Source organism: Antechinus flavipes, chromosome 3 (genome assembly GCF_016432865.1).
Source record: "Antechinus flavipes isolate AdamAnt ecotype Samford, QLD, Australia chromosome 3, AdamAnt_v2, whole genome shotgun sequence".
Taxonomy (NCBI): domain Eukaryota; kingdom Metazoa; phylum Chordata; class Mammalia; order Dasyuromorphia; family Dasyuridae; genus Antechinus; species Antechinus flavipes.
Window position 1 is genome coordinate 23,546,846 of NC_067400.1, and position 19,941 is coordinate 23,566,786.

General features: G+C 34.5%; 1 protein-coding gene across 1 annotated transcript in view; it reads right to left on the reverse strand.

Moving 5' to 3' along the window:
* BCHE (butyrylcholinesterase) overlaps nucleotides 1-19,145 on the reverse strand; it is a 90,629-nt gene extending 71,484 nt beyond the window's left edge. Inside the window, exons 1-2 of the mRNA XM_051983123.1 lie at nucleotides 19,041-19,145; nucleotides 10,535-12,059 (exon numbers count right to left, since the gene is read on the reverse strand). Coding sequence (XP_051839083.1) covers nucleotides 10,535-12,051 — 1,517 coding nt within the window. The 5' untranslated portion in view covers nucleotides 12,052-12,059; nucleotides 19,041-19,145. The remainder of the gene's footprint in view (nucleotides 1-10,534; nucleotides 12,060-19,040) is intronic.
* Between the last annotated feature and the right edge of the window lie 796 nt (nucleotides 19,146-19,941).

Consider the following 19,941-nt stretch of genomic DNA (forward strand, 5'->3'; position numbering starts at 1 on the left):
GAAGTTCAATCGCATTTATTTTTTCACTTTATTGATCTTTGTCCATCTTGATACAATTCTTCCTTAAATTCAAGAAATATAAAGGAAAAAGCATATACCCCTCCCCATCTTTTCATACACACACACACACACACACACACACACTCAGAAAAGATGAATTTTAATCTGAATTTATGCAATTAATACCTGTAAGGCCCTAGGTAAGTCACTTAACCTTGATTTGTTTATTCAGCTGATTCAACTCTAAAATAAGGATAATAAGAGCACTTATATTGCAGGATTGTTATGAGAATCAAATATTTATATCACCTTTATCTTCAGATATATCTCCCCAACTCTCATACCCAGAAACCCATCCTCTTATAAGGAATTAACAAATAAATATATAATGAATAATGTGTGTGTGTATGTGTGTGTGTGTGTGTGTGTGTGTATAAGTGTGTATCTATATATAGGTGTGTGTGTGTGTGTGTATATATATATATATATATATAGAGAGAGAGAGAGAGAGAGAGTAAATATTTATTTATTTATGTGTATATATACATTTGTGAAAATATTTGTAGCATTTATAGTAGGCACTATGTAAACATTTATTTCTTTCCCCTTTCCTCCTACGTTACAACTGAGTTTCTTTTCATCATTTAATAGCCAATGAAATATCATATTCTTCATGAAGCCTGAATCAGCCCATAACCCTCTAGGGAAAAGCCTATTTACAGACATGCAAGGAAGAGCTAAACATCATCCTACATCATTATGTCCACTACTTACCACTATTCACGAGGCAGCAGGGTGTAGTAGAAAGAAGGCAAGGTCTGCTGCAAGGCAGTTCTGCCAGTCACTCCCTGTGTGTGACCGAGGTCTTTAGAACTGAACTCTCTTATGTTCACTTTCATCACCTTTACTGCAAATAAGCTTTAATGTGAATAGAAAAAAATAGAAAAATAGAACAAAACAAAACAAAACAAAACCTGACTTCCATAATGAATGCAGAATGCTGATATTTATCAGGATTGGTTCAAGAGACATGAAAATGTATCAGGGGTTAGAGGGGCATAGTTATGGAACTTACCTCTACTTCACTTTTAGGAAATACAGTGTTTTGTTTTACTTCAGTGTTTGATTTCCCTCCCCCATGTATGTGTATATGTATATATATATGTACATACAAATATGTATAAATATATGTATGCATATACACACACACGTATCTATATACCTGCCTTATCTACATATATATACTATAATGCATATATACTCCCTATATATATATATAATATTATATATATAATACACACATATATATGTACATTATTCACATATATTTATTTGTTAATTTCTTATGGGAGGATACGTTTCTGGGTATGAGAGTTGAGGGGGATATATCTGAAGATACAGATGATATAAAATTCAAGGACTAGACTACAGAGATTTCAGGTTTCTTTTCATATTTAAATCCATTATTGTTGTTGTTCATTTCAGTCATGTCTGACTCTGTGACCTCCTTTGGAGTTTTCTTGATAAAGATATTAGAATAGTTTGGCATTTCTTTCTTCTGTTATTTGATATATAAGGAAATTACGGCAAATGGGATCAAGTGACAGGCCTAGGTTTCCATGGCTAAGGGCTGAAGACAGATTTGAACTCAGGTATTCCTGATTCCAGCCCTGGAGCTTTATCCAGTACTCCAGTCATGATTATCAGCTTTCCTTTAATATGCTCCTTAGTCAAAGAAATTTGAGCCACTCCCTATGTCTACTCAGCAGGCTTTTGAGTGTTAGATCTTTCTTAAGCTTCGCCTCTATAAATTACTATGGCTAATGTTGCTCAAATATCTTGGAACATGAGAATGTCATATCACGGGTATAACATCGGTAGGCCCAAGGCTTGGCTATTAAGATATTAGCCATGTATTGCAATGCTGATAAGAAGAGTTTAGGTTAATGAAGCAGTGTAATGAGATATCTGCAATCAAATCCTTCCTCAGACACATGGGAGTGTTTGTTAATCGGCAAAAATGACAAGGTCTTTGAGTTAGGGAAGGAGACTAACAATTGCACCAACCTCACAGATTTCTTCTGAAACTTAAATAAGATGATAAAAATAAAATGCTTTGAGATTCTTCGAGTACTATTTCAATGTCAATTGTTGTTGTGAGTAATAGATATTGGGATAAAAAAGACTAAGTTTTGTTAATTAATACAAGGATAGTGTAAGACCCTGATTTCAGGAAAAAGGTACCTGAGCAAAGCCGTTCAGGCTCTGGGGACGTTTAAGTACAGTGAACTACAGTAACTCTAGACTAAATAATAAAGTTTTAAGAGATAGGGTAAAACAGTTCTGCTCTCTGAAAGCCAGCAGCTCTCAGCAGGTAGATGCATTAACAGTTGTGGTATCTCAGAAGATAGGCTCAACAGAATAGAGGAAAGGACTATAGTGGGAATGGGGGAGGGAGGTAAAAATCCCAGCTCTGTCTGTTAAAATTAGTATAATTATAAGCAAGTCACTTCCCCACAAGCCAGCTCATCATCTATAAAATGCAAGATTTGTGTTCAATGAACTTAGCCTTTCAAACTCTAGATCTATGTTGGTATGGACAGAAGTAGGGTTAAGTGAACATCAAAGGGATGGTAACAAAGGGGAAAGGATGGAGTTGGGCAATTGAAATTGATTATAATTTGCAATCCATCACCAAAAAAATTTAATCAGCAGATCCTTTTGTAGTTATTAGTAGACATCCCTGAAGGATGGAGTTTGAGCTCATCAAGATATCATACATTCTATCAATTCTGTCAAGAATATGGTCAACTCTATTTATGTTTTTCAATTTTATGGCCCTCACAGTCTTCTGATCATGATTACTGCTCCATGAAAATAAATTATTATATGTTACGTTACACAACCTTTTTTGAAATATGACATAGTTATGTACATGTATTCTAATAATTCAAAAGATCCACAATTTCATCAGTATGAATATGAACAATCAGCTCCCAAGCATGGTAGAAAGAATAGAGGCTAAAGACCCCAAATTCTTTTCATTGATTATTACTCTGGGACAATCATTGAACCATTCTGGGTCCTAGTTTCTTCACACGTAAACAGAGAGGAGTAAATAGTAGTTCACTGAGTGTGACATTTCATCTTCCATCTCTACTCATTTACAAAGATCTTATTACTTCAGCTAAATTTCCAGTGATATCTGCCTTTGAAAGCCTTCTTCCCAAACTCATGTCTACAGAACAGTTTTGTTCAGAAGCTCTCCCTGATTCCTATATTTATATCTGTTCTCTCCTATTTCAAATTTTCCTTGGGTAATTTTGCCAGAATTTTAATTTTTCTCTCCTACATCGTACATTCTATTTTAATTATTTGTATGTATCATCTGCCTGCTTCTCCGGAATGCAAATTTCTTGAAGGTGATAAGGAGTTAAAGATATAGATTTGTTACATCTAACGTATAGATATATCTATAGATACATCTTTTTTTCTGCACATACAAAAACACACACAAATGTTTGTTGATACACACACCTATATATTCATACATTTGTATACATGCATATTAAAAGTGTGTGTATATATGTGCCTTACACATAATAGGTGATTTTTAAATAAGATTTTAAGGTTAACAAAATATAATCGGCAATCTTATTTTATATGGACAACAACCTTGTATATTAATATTATTATTCATATTTTGCAGATAGAAAAAAAATGTAGATAGATGTGAAATCTAAGGAAGAGTTATTTAATAGTACCAATGGACTTTGTCAGGGCTCATGCTCTTATTTCATTCTCTGTATAACCTCAGGCTTAAGAAAAAAATGTTGATAAACTGGGGAGTATCTAAAGGAAGGTAAGCAGTCTGGTGAAGTGTCTTAAGTCCCACTATATAAATGCTAGTTTAATTTTGGTGAAGAGAAGACTTAGGGGAGGAGATGTGGGCATCAGGACTGCCTCCATATTTGAAGGCCCCTCTTTGTTGGCAGAGAACAAAACTAGGAGAAATGGGTAAAAGTTACAAAGAGGCTAATTTAGTATTGATGTCAAAAAATGTTCTACCAGTTGGCATTCTCTTAAAGTGGAATACTTTGGTTAGAAAGTGCAAGCTCTTCTCCCTCAGTCACCTTCAAGCAGAGGGTAGATAACCAATTGGCACAAATTTATAGGAATTCTTTTTGGGTACACTGAACTTGATGAAGGCTAAGGTCTTTTGTGCCTCTCAAAAACTGACTCTGTGACAGTGCTTGACATATAATTTATTTATTTTCTTATTTTGGATTCAATTATGTTTAAATTTGACTGAATAGATTGGAATGATAGATAAGGTCATTTCTAGTTGTAAAAGCTATACTGCTATAAAAAAGTGGGGGCAGAGAGAGAGAGAGAAAAAGAGAGAGAGAGAGAGAGAGAGAGAGAGAGAGAGAGAGAGAAAGAGAGAGAGAGAGAGAGTGAGTGTGTTACTGGAAGAGATAATAATCATGCGATTCTCATTCTCTTATGTAGGTAATAAATCTGGCTGAAACATAGACTTTGCAGTGAACCTTGGAAGCTTTGTACAGAAATTTCCATTTAACATTTTCCAAAAATGACTTCTCTGCTAAGGGAAAGTATCTTAAAAAGCTTAGAAGGCTTCTTGGACATGGACCCAGTTCTAACAAAAGCAACGCTCCGTGTAAATGAATAAGAAACACAAAGATTAAGATTCCCCTAAAAATACATGAAATTTAAATCTTAAAGAGAACAAAAATCCAAGTAAAAATGTTGCTCTCAGCAATGTGTTTGAAAATTTTGGATTTTTTCCTAAATAAAGATGACTAGCAATTTTTTTTTACTTTTTTTCTTACTATTTGCTGACTGTGAGGTCATTTCAGATTTTAGCATGGTAGTTAGTGCTATCGAAACTCACTTATCTGGAAAAGGTTCATTATTCTGTCTTGGCTTAAAATCCTTTGCCACATCATAAGAAACTGTGAGCCATAATGCATAGAGAGGTGAGTGCAAAATTGGAAAGTGCTGGTTTAGATCTCATCTTGGTACGTCTCATTCACCTCTGCAAAAATCAACTAAACTCAGTACTCTAGCCAGTGGTCCTCAAAGTGTAGTCCAATTGGGGTCTCTGAAACCCTTTCAGAGGGTCTACAAATTCAACATTATTTTTTATTTCTAATATAGTAAATAGCTATAAATATAACCTGTGTGAACAAAAACTCTTTGAACGGATCCTTGATGTTTTTGAACCACATAAAAATACTGAGAACAAAAGTTTGAGAACCACTGCATCTAGACCATTCTCTAAGAACATAAATTGCCCTCTTCTCTCCCCACCAAAAAGGAAAACTTAAGGCTCTATCCATAATCCTTAAAGGATTTAAAGAATTATTATAATTAATATAGAATTTTATCAGTTCTTCTTGATTTTTTTTTTGAGAGGCAATTTCGATTAAGTGATTTTCTCGGGCTCATATAGCTAGTTTGTGATAATTGTCTGAAGTCAAATTTGAACTCAAGTTCTCCTGACTTCAGGACTAGTGCCCTATGCACTATATCATCTAGCTGCCCCTAGAATTTTATCAAAACTACTTATTGTCTATTTTGCATATTAAACATTTTGGTGAAAAATCTATCAGAACAATTAATTGTGTTTCGTTTTAATACTTTAAAAACTTGTCTCAATAGAAAATACAGCAGATTGGGAATCGGACAACAAGGGTCCATATCTGAGTTTGTCACTATGCATCATTTAATCTCCATGACTCTCACTTTCTGAATAGGTAGAACAGGGATAATAATCCCTCTCTGTCTCCAGGAATTGGTGTGAACATCAAATGAAAATACAAGTGAAAATGAATCAAGACAACATATTAGTAATTTGGTAGAGATGATTAAGCTTAGGATTTCAAATGAGAGGGCCCAAGTTTCACCTTTCTCATTTGTAAAATAAAGGCAATATTTCTTTTTCTGAAGCACTGGGATGATATGAGAAGAGTGCTATATAAAATACTATGTAAATATAAATTATTGTTATCATCATTTTGCTACTTAATTCCTTTGTAAGCAACAAAGAGACATCAATATTATGTACAGTTTAATTAATTCACATTGAACAAGTACTGGTCCCTAGTCAGTGGAGATATAAATTATTATTATTAATTGATTGGATTTATTGCTTTATATTTAGTGTCTTGAAATATGAATCATGTTTCCCAACATGGTTGGAAAGCACATTAAGTATAACTTTAAATAATAAGGAACAATAGACTACAAAAGTAAACCATGTAACAGGACAATCTAGTGTATCAGCAGACATCTTGGAGAACAAGCTCACTTTCAGACAGTATTTTTTTCAGTCTGACAAGAAAGGGGGAAGAACCAAACCTTCTAGACCACATAGTCCCTTCTAGTCTCTTCTGAACATACCTCTATCTTCAGGTGAAGAGAAAACACTTGCTGCCTCTGGGCAGTACTTTAGTCTCTATTTCCCTTCACTTTTCTTATATGAGTCAGAGGTTGGAGATATCAGCCACACCTAAGAACAAAGATCTTCAGAATCCTTGGGGCCCTCAAAACTGTCTCTGCCATAAAACATAGCTATAAATATGATTACAGGAATACAATTTATTTATGTAAAGGGGCAGAAATAAAAGTCCCTAAGGATGGAAAGGATGATATTTAGAGGAAGTGATAAGATTTTCAATAAAATACTAGATAAATTAATAAAGCTCATAAGTTTAGGTAAGAAATTCTCTCCTTAACATATTGGAAAAAATCTGAAATTTCTGCCCCAACCAAGAAACAGAATTTCTTATCCAGGTTCTTTCAGAATTATAAAAGCAAAACCCTTCCCCCTACCCAGTTCTTCCTCCAGACCTGCAATAAAATACATGAAAGGAAAGGCAAGCCTATGGCATAGGTTAATTTTGTTTTGGGGAAAAGCAAGATCAGAATAATGGAACCAATTAAAATATAACAGAAGATGCCTCAAGAGACAACATTTTACTAATCTCTAGATGTGGGGTGAGCATCTAAATAGAAGCCTTTTGGAAGCTTCTTCAGATGTTCCAGAGAAATTGAATTACTTGTTAAGAAAAGAAATAGGGAGAATCCCATAAACTTGTAGGTTTAATTTAAAACTCAGATGACCATTGTGATTTTGTTTATTTTCTTGGCTTGCCAACCTTCTCAACACTCTCCAGTTTTATTTCCAGCTTTGGAGTCATGAAAAACACAGCAATCTATGCTGATGATGCTTAGCACACTCATTTAGGACACACTCATTTAGGATGTCCCCAAAGGGTTATATATTCCTTCCATCTAAAATAATAATAATAATAATGAAGAAGAAGAAGAAGAAGGAGAAAGAAGAAGGAGAAAGAAGGAGAAGAAGACAAAAGGAGAAGAAAGAAGAAGGAGGAAGAGGAAGATGAAGACAAGGAAGAGGAGGAGGAGGAGGAGACAGGGACGACAAAGAAGAAGAAGAAAGAAGGAGGAAGAGGAGGATGAAAACGAGAACAAGGAGAAGGAGGAGAGGAAGGAAGAGGAGAAGAAGGAGACAAAGAAGATGAAAGCAAAGAAGAAGAAATAATAAAAATAATAATGAGGATCTGGAATGTTATCCCTGCTTATGAGAGAGATAGAATATGTTCCAAATTGATGTAATAGTGAAAGGGAAAAAATAAGACAAGGGGATACTTTAAAAGGCCACTTGTAGGTATAAGATAATCAAAAAGGCACCAATGTTGCAAATCAGAAACTGACATTCAGTTAGGTCCATACTTCAGTCCAAAGAACAATGGGAAAGGCTATCAACAGGTATACATCTTACTAATTTTATTCAATGATATTAAGTATGATTTAATCAAAAGACTGTAAAATCATACATAGTTTAAAATAAAAAAAATCAATTGAAAAATTTTTTGGGAAAAAAAATGAAACAATTCTCTGAGAAATGCAATTAGTGTTTAGCACCAGAGCAATCTGCAATAATTATTCAGCATCAAGTCAATACTACCAGAAATCTTTGAAAGGGGGATTTTAAGAAGCCCACACACTGAGTGCCCCCTATCCTATATAAAATGTGCAAGGAAAAGATTGAAACTGAAACTGTGTGACATATCACTAAAAGTTCATACATTTAGCACCTTCGAGAAACCCAGCATGACATTATATTTCATAATCAAACCAAAGAAAAGCTCTATAATTAAATAAAAAAGAAAAAGAGAATTCAGTAAGTAAATTCTCCTAGAGTCAAGTTGTTACAGGGAGAATGTGAACATCCCTAAATAGAAAAAAAAATCAGATGACATACTGATTTATTTTATCTATCTATCAACATTTATAACTATATATCTAGATAGAAATAAGATAGATGGATGGATACATGAATGGATAAATAAGATAGACATGATAAAGAGAGAGATGAGAAACAGTTTCTTCTCATTGCCCAAAATAATACTAGAGTTTTACTAATGATGCTGTCAGTGAGCCCAGTGAAAATAAGTTGATATCCCAACATTTTTATACGTTTCATAATGTGGTTATAGTATCCACCTGTACAATAGTCAAGTCAGAACATTGCATAAATAATAATAGAACAGCAGAATAGTGATTTTTTGAGAGCTGTTTCTATCAGAATACAGTAAGAATATGAGAAAAGTTAGATGAATGACTGTAGCAATAATTTGATGCTATCTGATTAGCTAATTAATAGATTTTATATAAACATGTAAGTGTGTCTGTGTGTATAAACATATACAGATCAACAGGGACAAATGGATAGACAAAGACAAAGACTATATTAATAGAATGATAATAGTTAAAAATAGTGCCAATGACAAATACAGACACAGCATTTATTGAATCAAAAGGAACAGTTCCCATAATAAAATCTATGGAAGTAATAAGGTGGGAGATATCAGTGTAAATACATAATGTTATGTTTGAATCCCACTCCCCTCTTTTTTCTGACTCCAAGTCTAGTCTTCTATCCACTGTTTCACACATATTCCAGGTCCCTTACAACTCTTAGACTATCGCTGTCTGATTTTTCTCTTATTTTCATGGTACCTGTGACTTTGATATATGGTGCCATGATGCCATATATATTGTAAAAGCTAAATATTTAATTATGTTCCTTTGCAGTTACTTAGACTAACACCTATAATGGTGAAATAGCTTCCTGAGTGGAATCCCTTTTTCCATATCATGCTATCTTTCTACCACATTATAAAGCCTCTCTTTGCATGGGGAAGGAACACAAAACAAAGAAAGGAAGTAGTAATATTCTTGGAAGAGAGTGAGAAAAATGGTGTTCCTCTTGAGTAACAATGAAATATAAGTTTATATACAAGTTTTGAGGATAGTTTGTGGATAACCTTGGATTCCAGGCTGTGGAATTTAATAGGCATAAAGGAATAAAAACATTACCCTTTAGAATCTGGTCAATGGTTAAAGGTGACATGTTTTCCAAAGATATGAAAGAAAAGCAATAAAACAGTATCACAGAATCTTAAAGACATATGGGACTTTAGACTCCTTCTAGTCCAAACCATGTCCAAGTAAGTATCCCTTAAATGTCTAAAAGTTCTTTGTGGTCTTAATGTAGGATCCTATGACCTACATCTTCAATGATTGTTCATTCAGGCTTTGTTTGAAGAATTTATGACTTTCTATATAGGAAGTATTTTATTGGCAAGAGGTGTTTCGTGATATGAAGTCAAATTTGCAATTTCTAATCATGCTTCTTATTCTGTCATCTCGGACTGATCAAAATAAATCTGACCATTCTTCTCCAATATAGTCTTCAAAATATTTAAGATATATATTAGTCTCCTTCTCCCTACTCTACACATTTTCTTTTATAAGATAAACATCTCTAGATTTGTCAATTGATACTTATATGGGAAAGAATTGTTTTCTCTTCATTATCTATGTCATTTTCCACCTGACACTTTCCAGGTTATATATGCATGTCCTTTCTAAAATTTGACACTGAGGCTGGAACATAGTTCTCCAGACTGATCTGAATATCATTTCCTTCATTTTAGACTCTTCACCTCTCTTACTTAAACCTAAACATCTTTAGCTTTTTTTGAACTCTATAATTAATCTTGATTCAAATAATAATTTGAAATCTATAATTAATAATTGAAATAATTCAATTAATCTTGAGTTTTCCTCTTTCTGCACATTTCTAATTTCTCTACCTAATTCTTTCATAAATCTGTGTCAAGATGAAAATCACATCTATTTCATATATAGATCCACATAACCACTGGTTAATGCAAATTTCCAAATATCCAAAAGAACCTATTTCAATTTGTGGCTATGAAGTGTCAATAACGCAATCCATGTGATCTAAAGATTAAGATAATAAAGTTTACCCTTACTGTTTTCACTACTTGATATGCCCCCAAACGAACCCATGGCTATTTTTTGGAGGAAGAGGAGAAGGAGGAGGAGGAAGAGGAAGAGGAGGAAGAGAAGGAGGCGAAGAAGAGACAGAGGGAAAGAAACTTAAGAAACTTACCCATATTTTGCAAAACTAGCCCAGTTCTTCATAATGGAGCGGCTCAGAATTTCCTCTGCTTTGGTGTAATTAACTCTTCTTTCCAGAGGTAAGCCAAAAACAAATTCAATTTCATAACCATGCATGACTCCCATCCATTCAGGCCAAGCAGTTTTGGATGATCGATGTTCAAAGTAGTAGAAAAATGTATTATCCCCTAGTTCAGAGAACTTTTTGGTAAACTCCAAAGCAGGACATATAAAATTATAATCTCCAACGACATCATCCATTACATCACGAAAATTTTCAGGATACTCTTCATCTGACCAGCCAGTGTAGTGAAATTGTATGGCTTCCACTCCAAGTTCATTCACTCCTGGGAAAAACTCTTTTATCCCTTCTTGGAATTGCTTTTGACTTATCATACTGTTGTTATCTTTGCTGAAACCTGGAGCTCCATAGACCAAAAAATATGTCCCTTCATCTTTGTTAACTCCCACTAATAACTGTGTTTGTTTAAAATGACCCCTCTGGATTAGGTTGTCTGGCATGTCTGTGAGAAAGTCACCATCCACAGTTGGACAAAAATTGCTTTTTAAGAGAGAGCCTGAAGAGAGACTGGGATTTACATGCCCCAGTATTTCCTGAGGATTTTTATTCCGAAGACATTTAATGATCTCAGTCTCATTTCCTCTAAAACAACTGAGAGATTTTGCTAAATCTAACGTTTGGTTTCTGGCTTCTAAAGGAGGCGTTATTGCCCATGGGGCATTAGCAGATCCGCTTTGGAGAATGGCTCTTGTAAACAATGGGTGACTTTTAGGAGAAAGAAGATGAAAACTGACTGAAGCAGCCCCTGCGCTCTCTCCAAACAGAGTTACACTTCTAGAATTCCCACCAAAAATTGCAATATTTTCTTGGACCCACTGAAGAGCTAATTGTTGATCAAATAATCCCATGTTTCCGGGAGCCTCTGGATTCCCTGGCAAAGCCAAAAATCCAAGAGCACCCAACCTATAGTTCATTGAAACCACAATTACTCTTTCAACACGAGCCAGAAACTTGCCATCATAAACATGTAAGGATGATGTTCCAGACTGAAAACCACCCCCATAGATCCAGACCATGACTGTAGCATTTTTTGGTTTGGGAGTTGGGACCCAAACATTAAGATATAAACAGTCTTCACTAAGTTCAGTGTTTGGATTCCACATCTCAGATCCTGGAAATCCAGGGAAACTATCATCAATGTTTTGATAGCAAGAATTGGAATATTTGGTGGCATTCCAAACATGAGACCACTTGCTCCGTAGACGTGGCTTTCGGAATCGAAGTTGACCAATGGGAGGCTCTCCATAGGGAATCCCAAGAAATGCCGTCACCGTGCCCCCAAGAACTGGGAGTTGTACTCCTTTGATTTTTCCTTGCTTGGTTGTAACAATGAGGTCTTCTTCAGTCTCACACTTCCTGATGAGTGTGCAGAGTAGAAGAAAACAAACAAAAAATAGGATGGGGACACTGGGTCCAGTGCTGTTCATCTTGATGTCTGAAATGCAATAAATAAAACACTTAATCAGGATGCATTTCATACTCCCATTTATTTACACTAAGAAAAATTTAAATATTGCTGTTTGTTAGTTGTTCAGATATAAACTAGATGCTTGTGAGCCGACTAAAATTCTATTCAGTAAATTAATTAGGTAGCAAGAAAAATATTCCTCTGTATTGCATTAAAATCTCTGAATAATTACAGTTGACCAAAAGGAGAATGGGCTGACTAGGAACTGAGTCGAAAATAAAACTATACATTATTATAGATTTAGAAGTGCAATTAGAGGTTTAATGGCCTCTTATTACAGAGGAAATAATGGTGTATGTATGGGGCAGACTGTATTTATCTATAGCTTTAAATTTGGAATTTCTAATCAATTTTGTTTTGCAGTAGTAGAAAATTATAAACACAAGTATTTATACATTTGTGTATGTGCATGTGTTTTAAATTGACAGGTTATTGAAGAAAGGAGAGGCCTTTTATTCCCTCTACCCTTTTCTGGAAATATCCCTACCCAAAATAATGTATAAATCCTGAGGGAAATAGGTTGGGAATTTAGCAAAGGGGATTCTGGGAATGCAATGGAATAAACTTTTTTCCTTTTTGAAACTTGGACTATGCTATAGCTAACTGTATAGGACCAGAAAAAGACAACATTACGAAATGATGATGAAGAGTTGGAAGACTAGGACGAAGAGGGCAAGGAGGAGAAGGATGAACCTGTCATTTAAATAGTACCTTATAACATTTTAAGATTCATAAAGAAATAAATAATTGAGATAGATTAATAATCTAAATAGCATTGGGATTTTTATGGAAAAGCAATACAAAAGAAGTACATCTGTGGATTTTTTCCAGTACCAGGGCCCAAAGAGGGGAGTTTTGTAGGGGTTAGTTGAATTCCATGGAGGCACAAAGATACTTTTTCCATGGTTCCCAATTTTCTTGTTCCCAATTTTCACACAAACATATGAAGGCTAGAAACATAATTCAATCAGAAGTTATTTTCAAGGATCATTTGAAAGTCAGAATGTCCTGATGAATTGGTCTTTTGTATAAAGATCAAAGGGGAAGCTAGATGGTTCAGTGGATGGAGCACTTGCCTTAGAATCAAGAGGACTCATCTTCCTGAATTTAAATCTGGCCTCAGACACTTCCTAGCTTGGTGACTGAGCAAATTTGCCTTGTTTGCCTTGGGTTCTTAACTCTAAAATGAGCTAGAGAAAAAAAATGGCAAACCACCCCAATACCCTTGCCAAGAAAACTCCAAAAAGATATCACAAAGAATCAGACACCAAAAGATCAATAGAGCATTTATAAATGGAGGAAAAGTCTTTGCTAAAAATGTTTAGAAAAGTTTGATTATTCACTCCAAAAAAAAATTAATAATAACAATTGAGGCTATAAAACCTCAACTGTAAAAGTTACAAATAAGACAAAAGCAAATATCATCTGCTTCAATACACATACTTTAAATCATATTCCCTTCGATTCTCAAGGGGAAGAGCAACAAAATTAGCCATTTATAAATTGTATAAATATCTTAGAGAGATCTAACATGATAAAGTAGATAAAGTTCCAGAATTTCAGTGAGGAAATCTTGGGTTCAAGACTGAATTTAGAACACAATAACTATATGGCCAAGATCAAATCACTTAAATTCCCCAGTTTACGTTCTAAAAGTTAAAATAAAGGGGACCTGCTTTGGATTAAGAGAACAAATAAAAATTATCACACCAAAATAGATTAGGACTGAAGAATAGGGGAAAAAAAGCCATTTCTTTCTCACTAATACTTAAGGAAATTAAATAAATTCCAATTTAGTAATAATTCCTGACTTATTCTAATAGTAATAATTCCAACAGTAATAATTACTGACAAATATCAGCAATGTAAACAGTAACCTAATTTACTACAAAATAAACTGATGAAAACTTTTTTTTTAATTAAAATTTCAGTTCTAGAAATATGTATCAAGTGACTGGGCCTAGATTTAGAAATCTAGGGACATTCTACGTCCCTCCTCCTCACCATAAAAAGTAAAAATGGTGTGTGCTTATGTATATATATATATATATATATATAATAAGGTACACTAGTTTCATTTTATTTTTAATATACTTAAAATTTGTAGTTCAACTATATTTTTATGGAATATATATTCTATATATATTTCCCTCCTCCTCTTCAGATACTCATCCTTGGACAAAATGATCATTTAATAATTTAATTGATAAAATTATATGTGCTCTAAAAGGTGACAGTTAATATTACTGGGATGTCTAGCATCACACCCAGGCAGACATTCTTTGCATATATTGTGTCTGATTGAGACAGTGAGCTGTTAGAGATTAAGGCCTCAGGCAATGTCTTCATTGCTATGATTTTGTGAAATAAGACCTGTTTAACTCAATAGCATGATTCTTTTCCGTTATTTAGGAGAAGGGGTAACTGGGGGTGAGAGCTAGTGGGAGGGATGAATAATAGAGGTCCATAACCTCAAGACAACCATTTATATGGACTAGTATAAATTTTACTAATCAATTTTTTTTTCTTTTGGGGTGCTGGTACTGGGGGTGGGGAGAAGCATTAAATTCTGTTATATCATAAAAATCTATATGTGATACTGCTTAGAACTATAGAAGCCATGGTCCCATTCCTTTATTTTCTTGATGAAAAATATTAAGGCTCCACAAATTAAGTGATTTGCCCAACACTGCACAGATAGTTGTTTTAAATGATGCCTTATATACATGAATTTTTTTGAGGCTCTTTGTCTTTGGAAAACCCATTTCAAAAGCATCAATTTATTTCGTAACTAGTAAGACAACATTTTCATATGCTTTTTAAAAGTTACATCTTAAATTTTTTTGATGTAACTTGCTGATATATTCAATACTATATTCATTTCTGCCTGTATTTCCTAACATTCAATTATGTGAGATAATGTATCTGCAAGCAATTGCAAAGATTTGCATCTCATTTTTCCTAGTTTTTAATTTCTCCCCATTTTTTTCAGTGTGCTACATTATCTGGAATCATATGCCAGTAAATTATTTCTATACACATGCACTAAGCTTTTGCCTTTTTGGACTACATAACATGTCTATGACCTTTAACCTCATAAGTAATATTGCTCTTAGTCTACATTCAAATACCAATGATATATTTGCTCATTACTAGTTCAGCAAATAGTTTACTCTCTGTCATGCTGCCCACTGAGAAGAGAAGACCCAGTGATTGTACTAAATGTATTTACAGAACTATAATACGAAGAGAAGGATTGATGCTTCATTGCAAAGCAGGGAAATTTAAAGAGTGCCTCCCACATCAGATGAGAAGTGATTCCTTCTCTGTCTAACTTATCACCCCAATATCCCCATCCCATCCTAGAGATCTTTTCTTTCCCTCAAAGATCCCTCCCTTGAGTACAAGAGCTTCTGTCTAATGGTGCTTTGTAAAAGCAGAGCTATCTATCTATTTATTTATTTTTTAATTTTTATTTTTTAATTAAATAACTTTTTATTGACAGAACCTATGCCAGGGTAATTTTTTACATTATCCCTTGCACTCTCTTCTGTTCCGATTTTTCCCCTCCCTCCCTCCACCTCCTCCCCCAGATGGCAAGCAATCCTATACATGTTAAATAGGTTACAGTATATCCTAGATACAATAAAGCAGAGCTATTGTGGGGTCTTGCTTCCATATTTCTCTGGGCTACTTCAAACTCTGAGACTCTTCATGATCTGGCTGATTTAGATAATTTGCACAGCTTTCTTCTACTGCTGTCTTGCTGTATGTGAGCTTTGATGCCCCAACTTTGCTAACATACAGAAATACACATCCACACGTGTCCAGGTGCAGAATTTGTTAGCTACAAGTTATGATCATATAACGAATATACATATACAAGAGTACTTTAGATTTCAGGCTTTGATTTTAATTAAAACATTTATGTTGCCCTGACAATGTCAAATAAAAGCTATGGAGTTATTTGAAGAATAAATCTTAAAGACACAATAATTATGATATTTTAGACCTTATTCTAAAAAAAAAATTATTGGTAGCTTTGCTACTTAGGACAATTTATCCAGGAAAAAAAAAATATTCAAAGAACATGAGATAACAGCCATTTTAATTGACTAAAATGATTAATAAATGAACAACTCAGAATTCAAGTGATCTGAAAATATTCAACCATCCAAGCCAGCTCCATTTCCCTATTGAGATTTGGGTTTAGACAGTGTATACTCACTTTAAATAAACTATTCTTTTGGAAAGAGAAGCATTTCTGTCCTAAGAAGGAGAGAGGCTGAGACTCTTGGCAAGTACAGCTGCAAGTATAAACTCAGCCAATTCAGCTTGTTTATTTTATTGTCACAGATATGAGAAAAAGGGAAGAAAAAGAGGGAAGTAAGAGGCATAGCAAAATTGAAAGAAAGCAGAGGAAAGGGAAAGGAAGGGGCAGGGAGAAATGGACAATATTCTCTTTCTAGCAAAGGCTTTGAGAGATTAAAAAAATAAACTGTGAAATTTGGAAATATTAAAAAGCAACTTAATTTACAAGAAAGGAAACTGGTAATAGAAAATCTCCTTACTAAAAGTTTTCCTCAGAATCTAATCTGGCAATAAGCATCAAGCATTCTAGTTTAGATTTTGGGGGAAATAATTTTGTATAATTCATCACGAAAATGTGCTTAATAAATGTAGCCAGGACAGTATCATATGTACAATGCACATAAACACATTTGTGCTACATATACACTTACATGTGCATGCATGTATGCGAATTTGTGTATACATGTATTATACTGTATACATGCTCATGTCTTTGCATGAATATATATATATATATATATTTAAATATTTATTCATCTATTTTCCTGTCCACCTTCATCTATATAGAAAGCTGCTTCTTAGTATAAAGAAAAAAGGAGGGAGGGGTTTTTTTTTTTTAATAGCATCCTACACAGCCTCTTCCTAAGGACTTTTAGTCATGGACAATAGAGAAGGAGCTGTTCTCTTTTGCAGTTGCAGTAATATCATTATGATCCAAGGCAACCAGAAGAAAACAGCCATCAAAGGAAGAGAGAAACAAAGAAGCTCAGAGGTCTTCAAATTCTACCCTGTTATCCAGTAAATGAAGAAACAAGTCCTAGTTTAGGAAGTATAAGAGACAGGATTTGAATATAGACCTAATCTCTAAAACTTCATCTTGTATATCAGTGCTCTTTCTGCTATCTCTGACTATCTGTGTGATTGGTCCTGAAATGGGAAATCTTACAGACATAGAAGGGCTCAAATCTCAGTCTCTGAAACTATATGTGGGCACATTATGCAACCTCTCTGAGTCTCAAAATTCTTATCTTCAGAGAGAGTTAGGTGGTGTGGCGGTTAGAGCATTGGTCTTGAAATCAGGAGGACTTGAGTTTAAAATATGATTCAGTATGATCCTGTGAGGTCACTTGACCTCCCTAATCCTGTTTCCTCTTGTCAAATGGAGGAAATAATCATACTTATTATATAAGGTTTCTCTGTGAGGATCAAATAAGATTTTAGGGAGTTTTGCAAAATTAAAAGCACTATGAAGATCCAAATTGTTATTATTACCAGCACAGTATACAGTAGGCATTTACTAAATGCTTATTGAATTGGAAATGATATTTAACCCAAATAAGAATTTTTGAAACTTTTTAAAGCATGTCAAATTGGGCAAATTGGATCAGGTCTTAGGTGGGTTAGTGGGAGAGATTGTTCTGATTCTGAAATAAAGAACTGGTCCTTAGTTTTCTTATATGCAAATAAAATGCCGACTCAACTTTAGGAGCAGTTCATCGTTGGTATGAATAAATGTTCCTTTTCTGAAGGGAGGTTAAGCTTGAAATCTTTAAGACAAAGAATATCTCTAATATAAAAAGGCTTTTGTTACATTTGCTTTTTAGTGACTAACCAACTCATCAAAGATAAACAATAGTATTGAAGTATATTTCAAAGTAAGAAGTGAAGTATTTTTTTTTAAAATTAGTGGTTCCTGAATTTGTTTGTGGCTTATTCGATAATAGATAAGATACTTCTTTCTATGCAGAAATGCTCTTGCTATAAGATCCAAGGCAATAATGCAGGTTCAGAGAACTTTTTGACTCTTTAGGACATTTGTTACAGTCTTTCCTCATTGGTCACTCAGAAATACAATATTGTTTCCTAAAATCACGTTGACAGTCTTGTACTTATCTTTGTATTTCATAATCGTTTGTACATGTGTCAGGTAGAGTTCAAACTCAACCCAAAGGGGTTTATCAAGGTAATAGCTAGCATTGCCAAAAGTGAAAGCCATAGATTTCTGTTCAAGGAAGGGAATCAATAAAACCTTAGCACTGTTATAGAAACAATCATCCATTAAGTGTAAATTCAGCCAATTCTCCCATTTCATTCAAACTTCAGATTTGCTCATTTCCAAGAAGAAAAGTCATATGACTCAAAAATCCTTAAGATTCACTAGAGTAAATATGGCTTAATTTCAAAATATTAAAGTGAAGTCAATAGGTAACTATTTAACTTTATTTTTTTTTAAGTAAATACAAACACAAGTCAACGACCAGCATTGATAAACTTTACAAAGTCACCACTTTGGAAGTGACTTTGTAATCAGCAATGAATTTAGAATATAAACCTGTCACACTCAAAGTGTAATATAAAAAGGGATGAACAGTATATAGAAGCAAAAATTATTTTTTCAAGTACGAAAAAAGTTTGCACGAACATTTCTCCCACCACACCCCCCAGTGCAGACAAACTTATGTAGATGGAAATCCTTGAATGATAACAAAGGTTCATCCACACTCCTTCCAGCCCCACTTGTTCCCCAGCATCACAATAACATACAAGGCAAAATATAGCAGTAGGTCTTAATCCCCAGATAAATAGCTTCCTTGCCACTTCCCTGCAGCCCTATTCGCCACATGCAGAATGACTTACCCTGCTCCCCAGCCACAAAGATGATAAAGTTTGTAAGGACTCGGGATCACTTACTATTTCAGTGAAATGCAGCTTGCAGCTGCTGCTCCTAGCTTGGGAATTGGACAGCCCCTAATCAACTGTTACTGACACAAAGCTCGCGAGACTTGGCAGCAGCAACCTGATCTGGAGGCAGTCCGTCCTTAGTTTCTGACATCTGTTCCAAGGCTAATGGTATGGTGGGAGCAATGATTCAGTTACAAGAGCTTTACAGGGTTCCTGTGGGCCTATCTGAAAGGGAAAATACAAAGACTTCTTAGAAAAAAGCCACAATTTGGCTACAATGGAAGTCTTTCATGAAGCTAAGAAATTATTTTTTAACCCCTTAATATCTGGGGTAAAATTGTTTCACTATTTCTGTCCTGGGTTTAAAACATTATAGGATGTTCCAAGGGAACACAGATATTTCCTGTCTGTGAAATTTCAATTCCTCCCTGCCCCTTATGCAACTGAAGTCCTTGAAATCCAGAATGGTGAAAATGTAACCAGGAGAGGCCAGATGCCCTCAGTAGTCACTGCCAGGCAGCTCCCATTCCCACCAATTATAAAGGTTTCCATATTAGCCACATGGTGATAAGTAGCCCTTTGGAAATAACAAAATATTTTATCATTATTCCAATTTGTCAGCCCTCCTAAACAAACAGAGTATTCATAAATACCACATATTTGGACTGTGTAGACAGCCAGACTGGATGTATTCCCTCAGCTGCTTGGTTGATTAAACAGCTCCTACCTTCCATCTCTGAACCTGGCTCTATATTGAAACCTTATGGTCTATAAGTATGAGGAATTCTCATCACAGAGGGAGATACGAGACTTATTTGTGATTTGTATTTGGAGTGTTTTCTGGGAGCAATGGAAG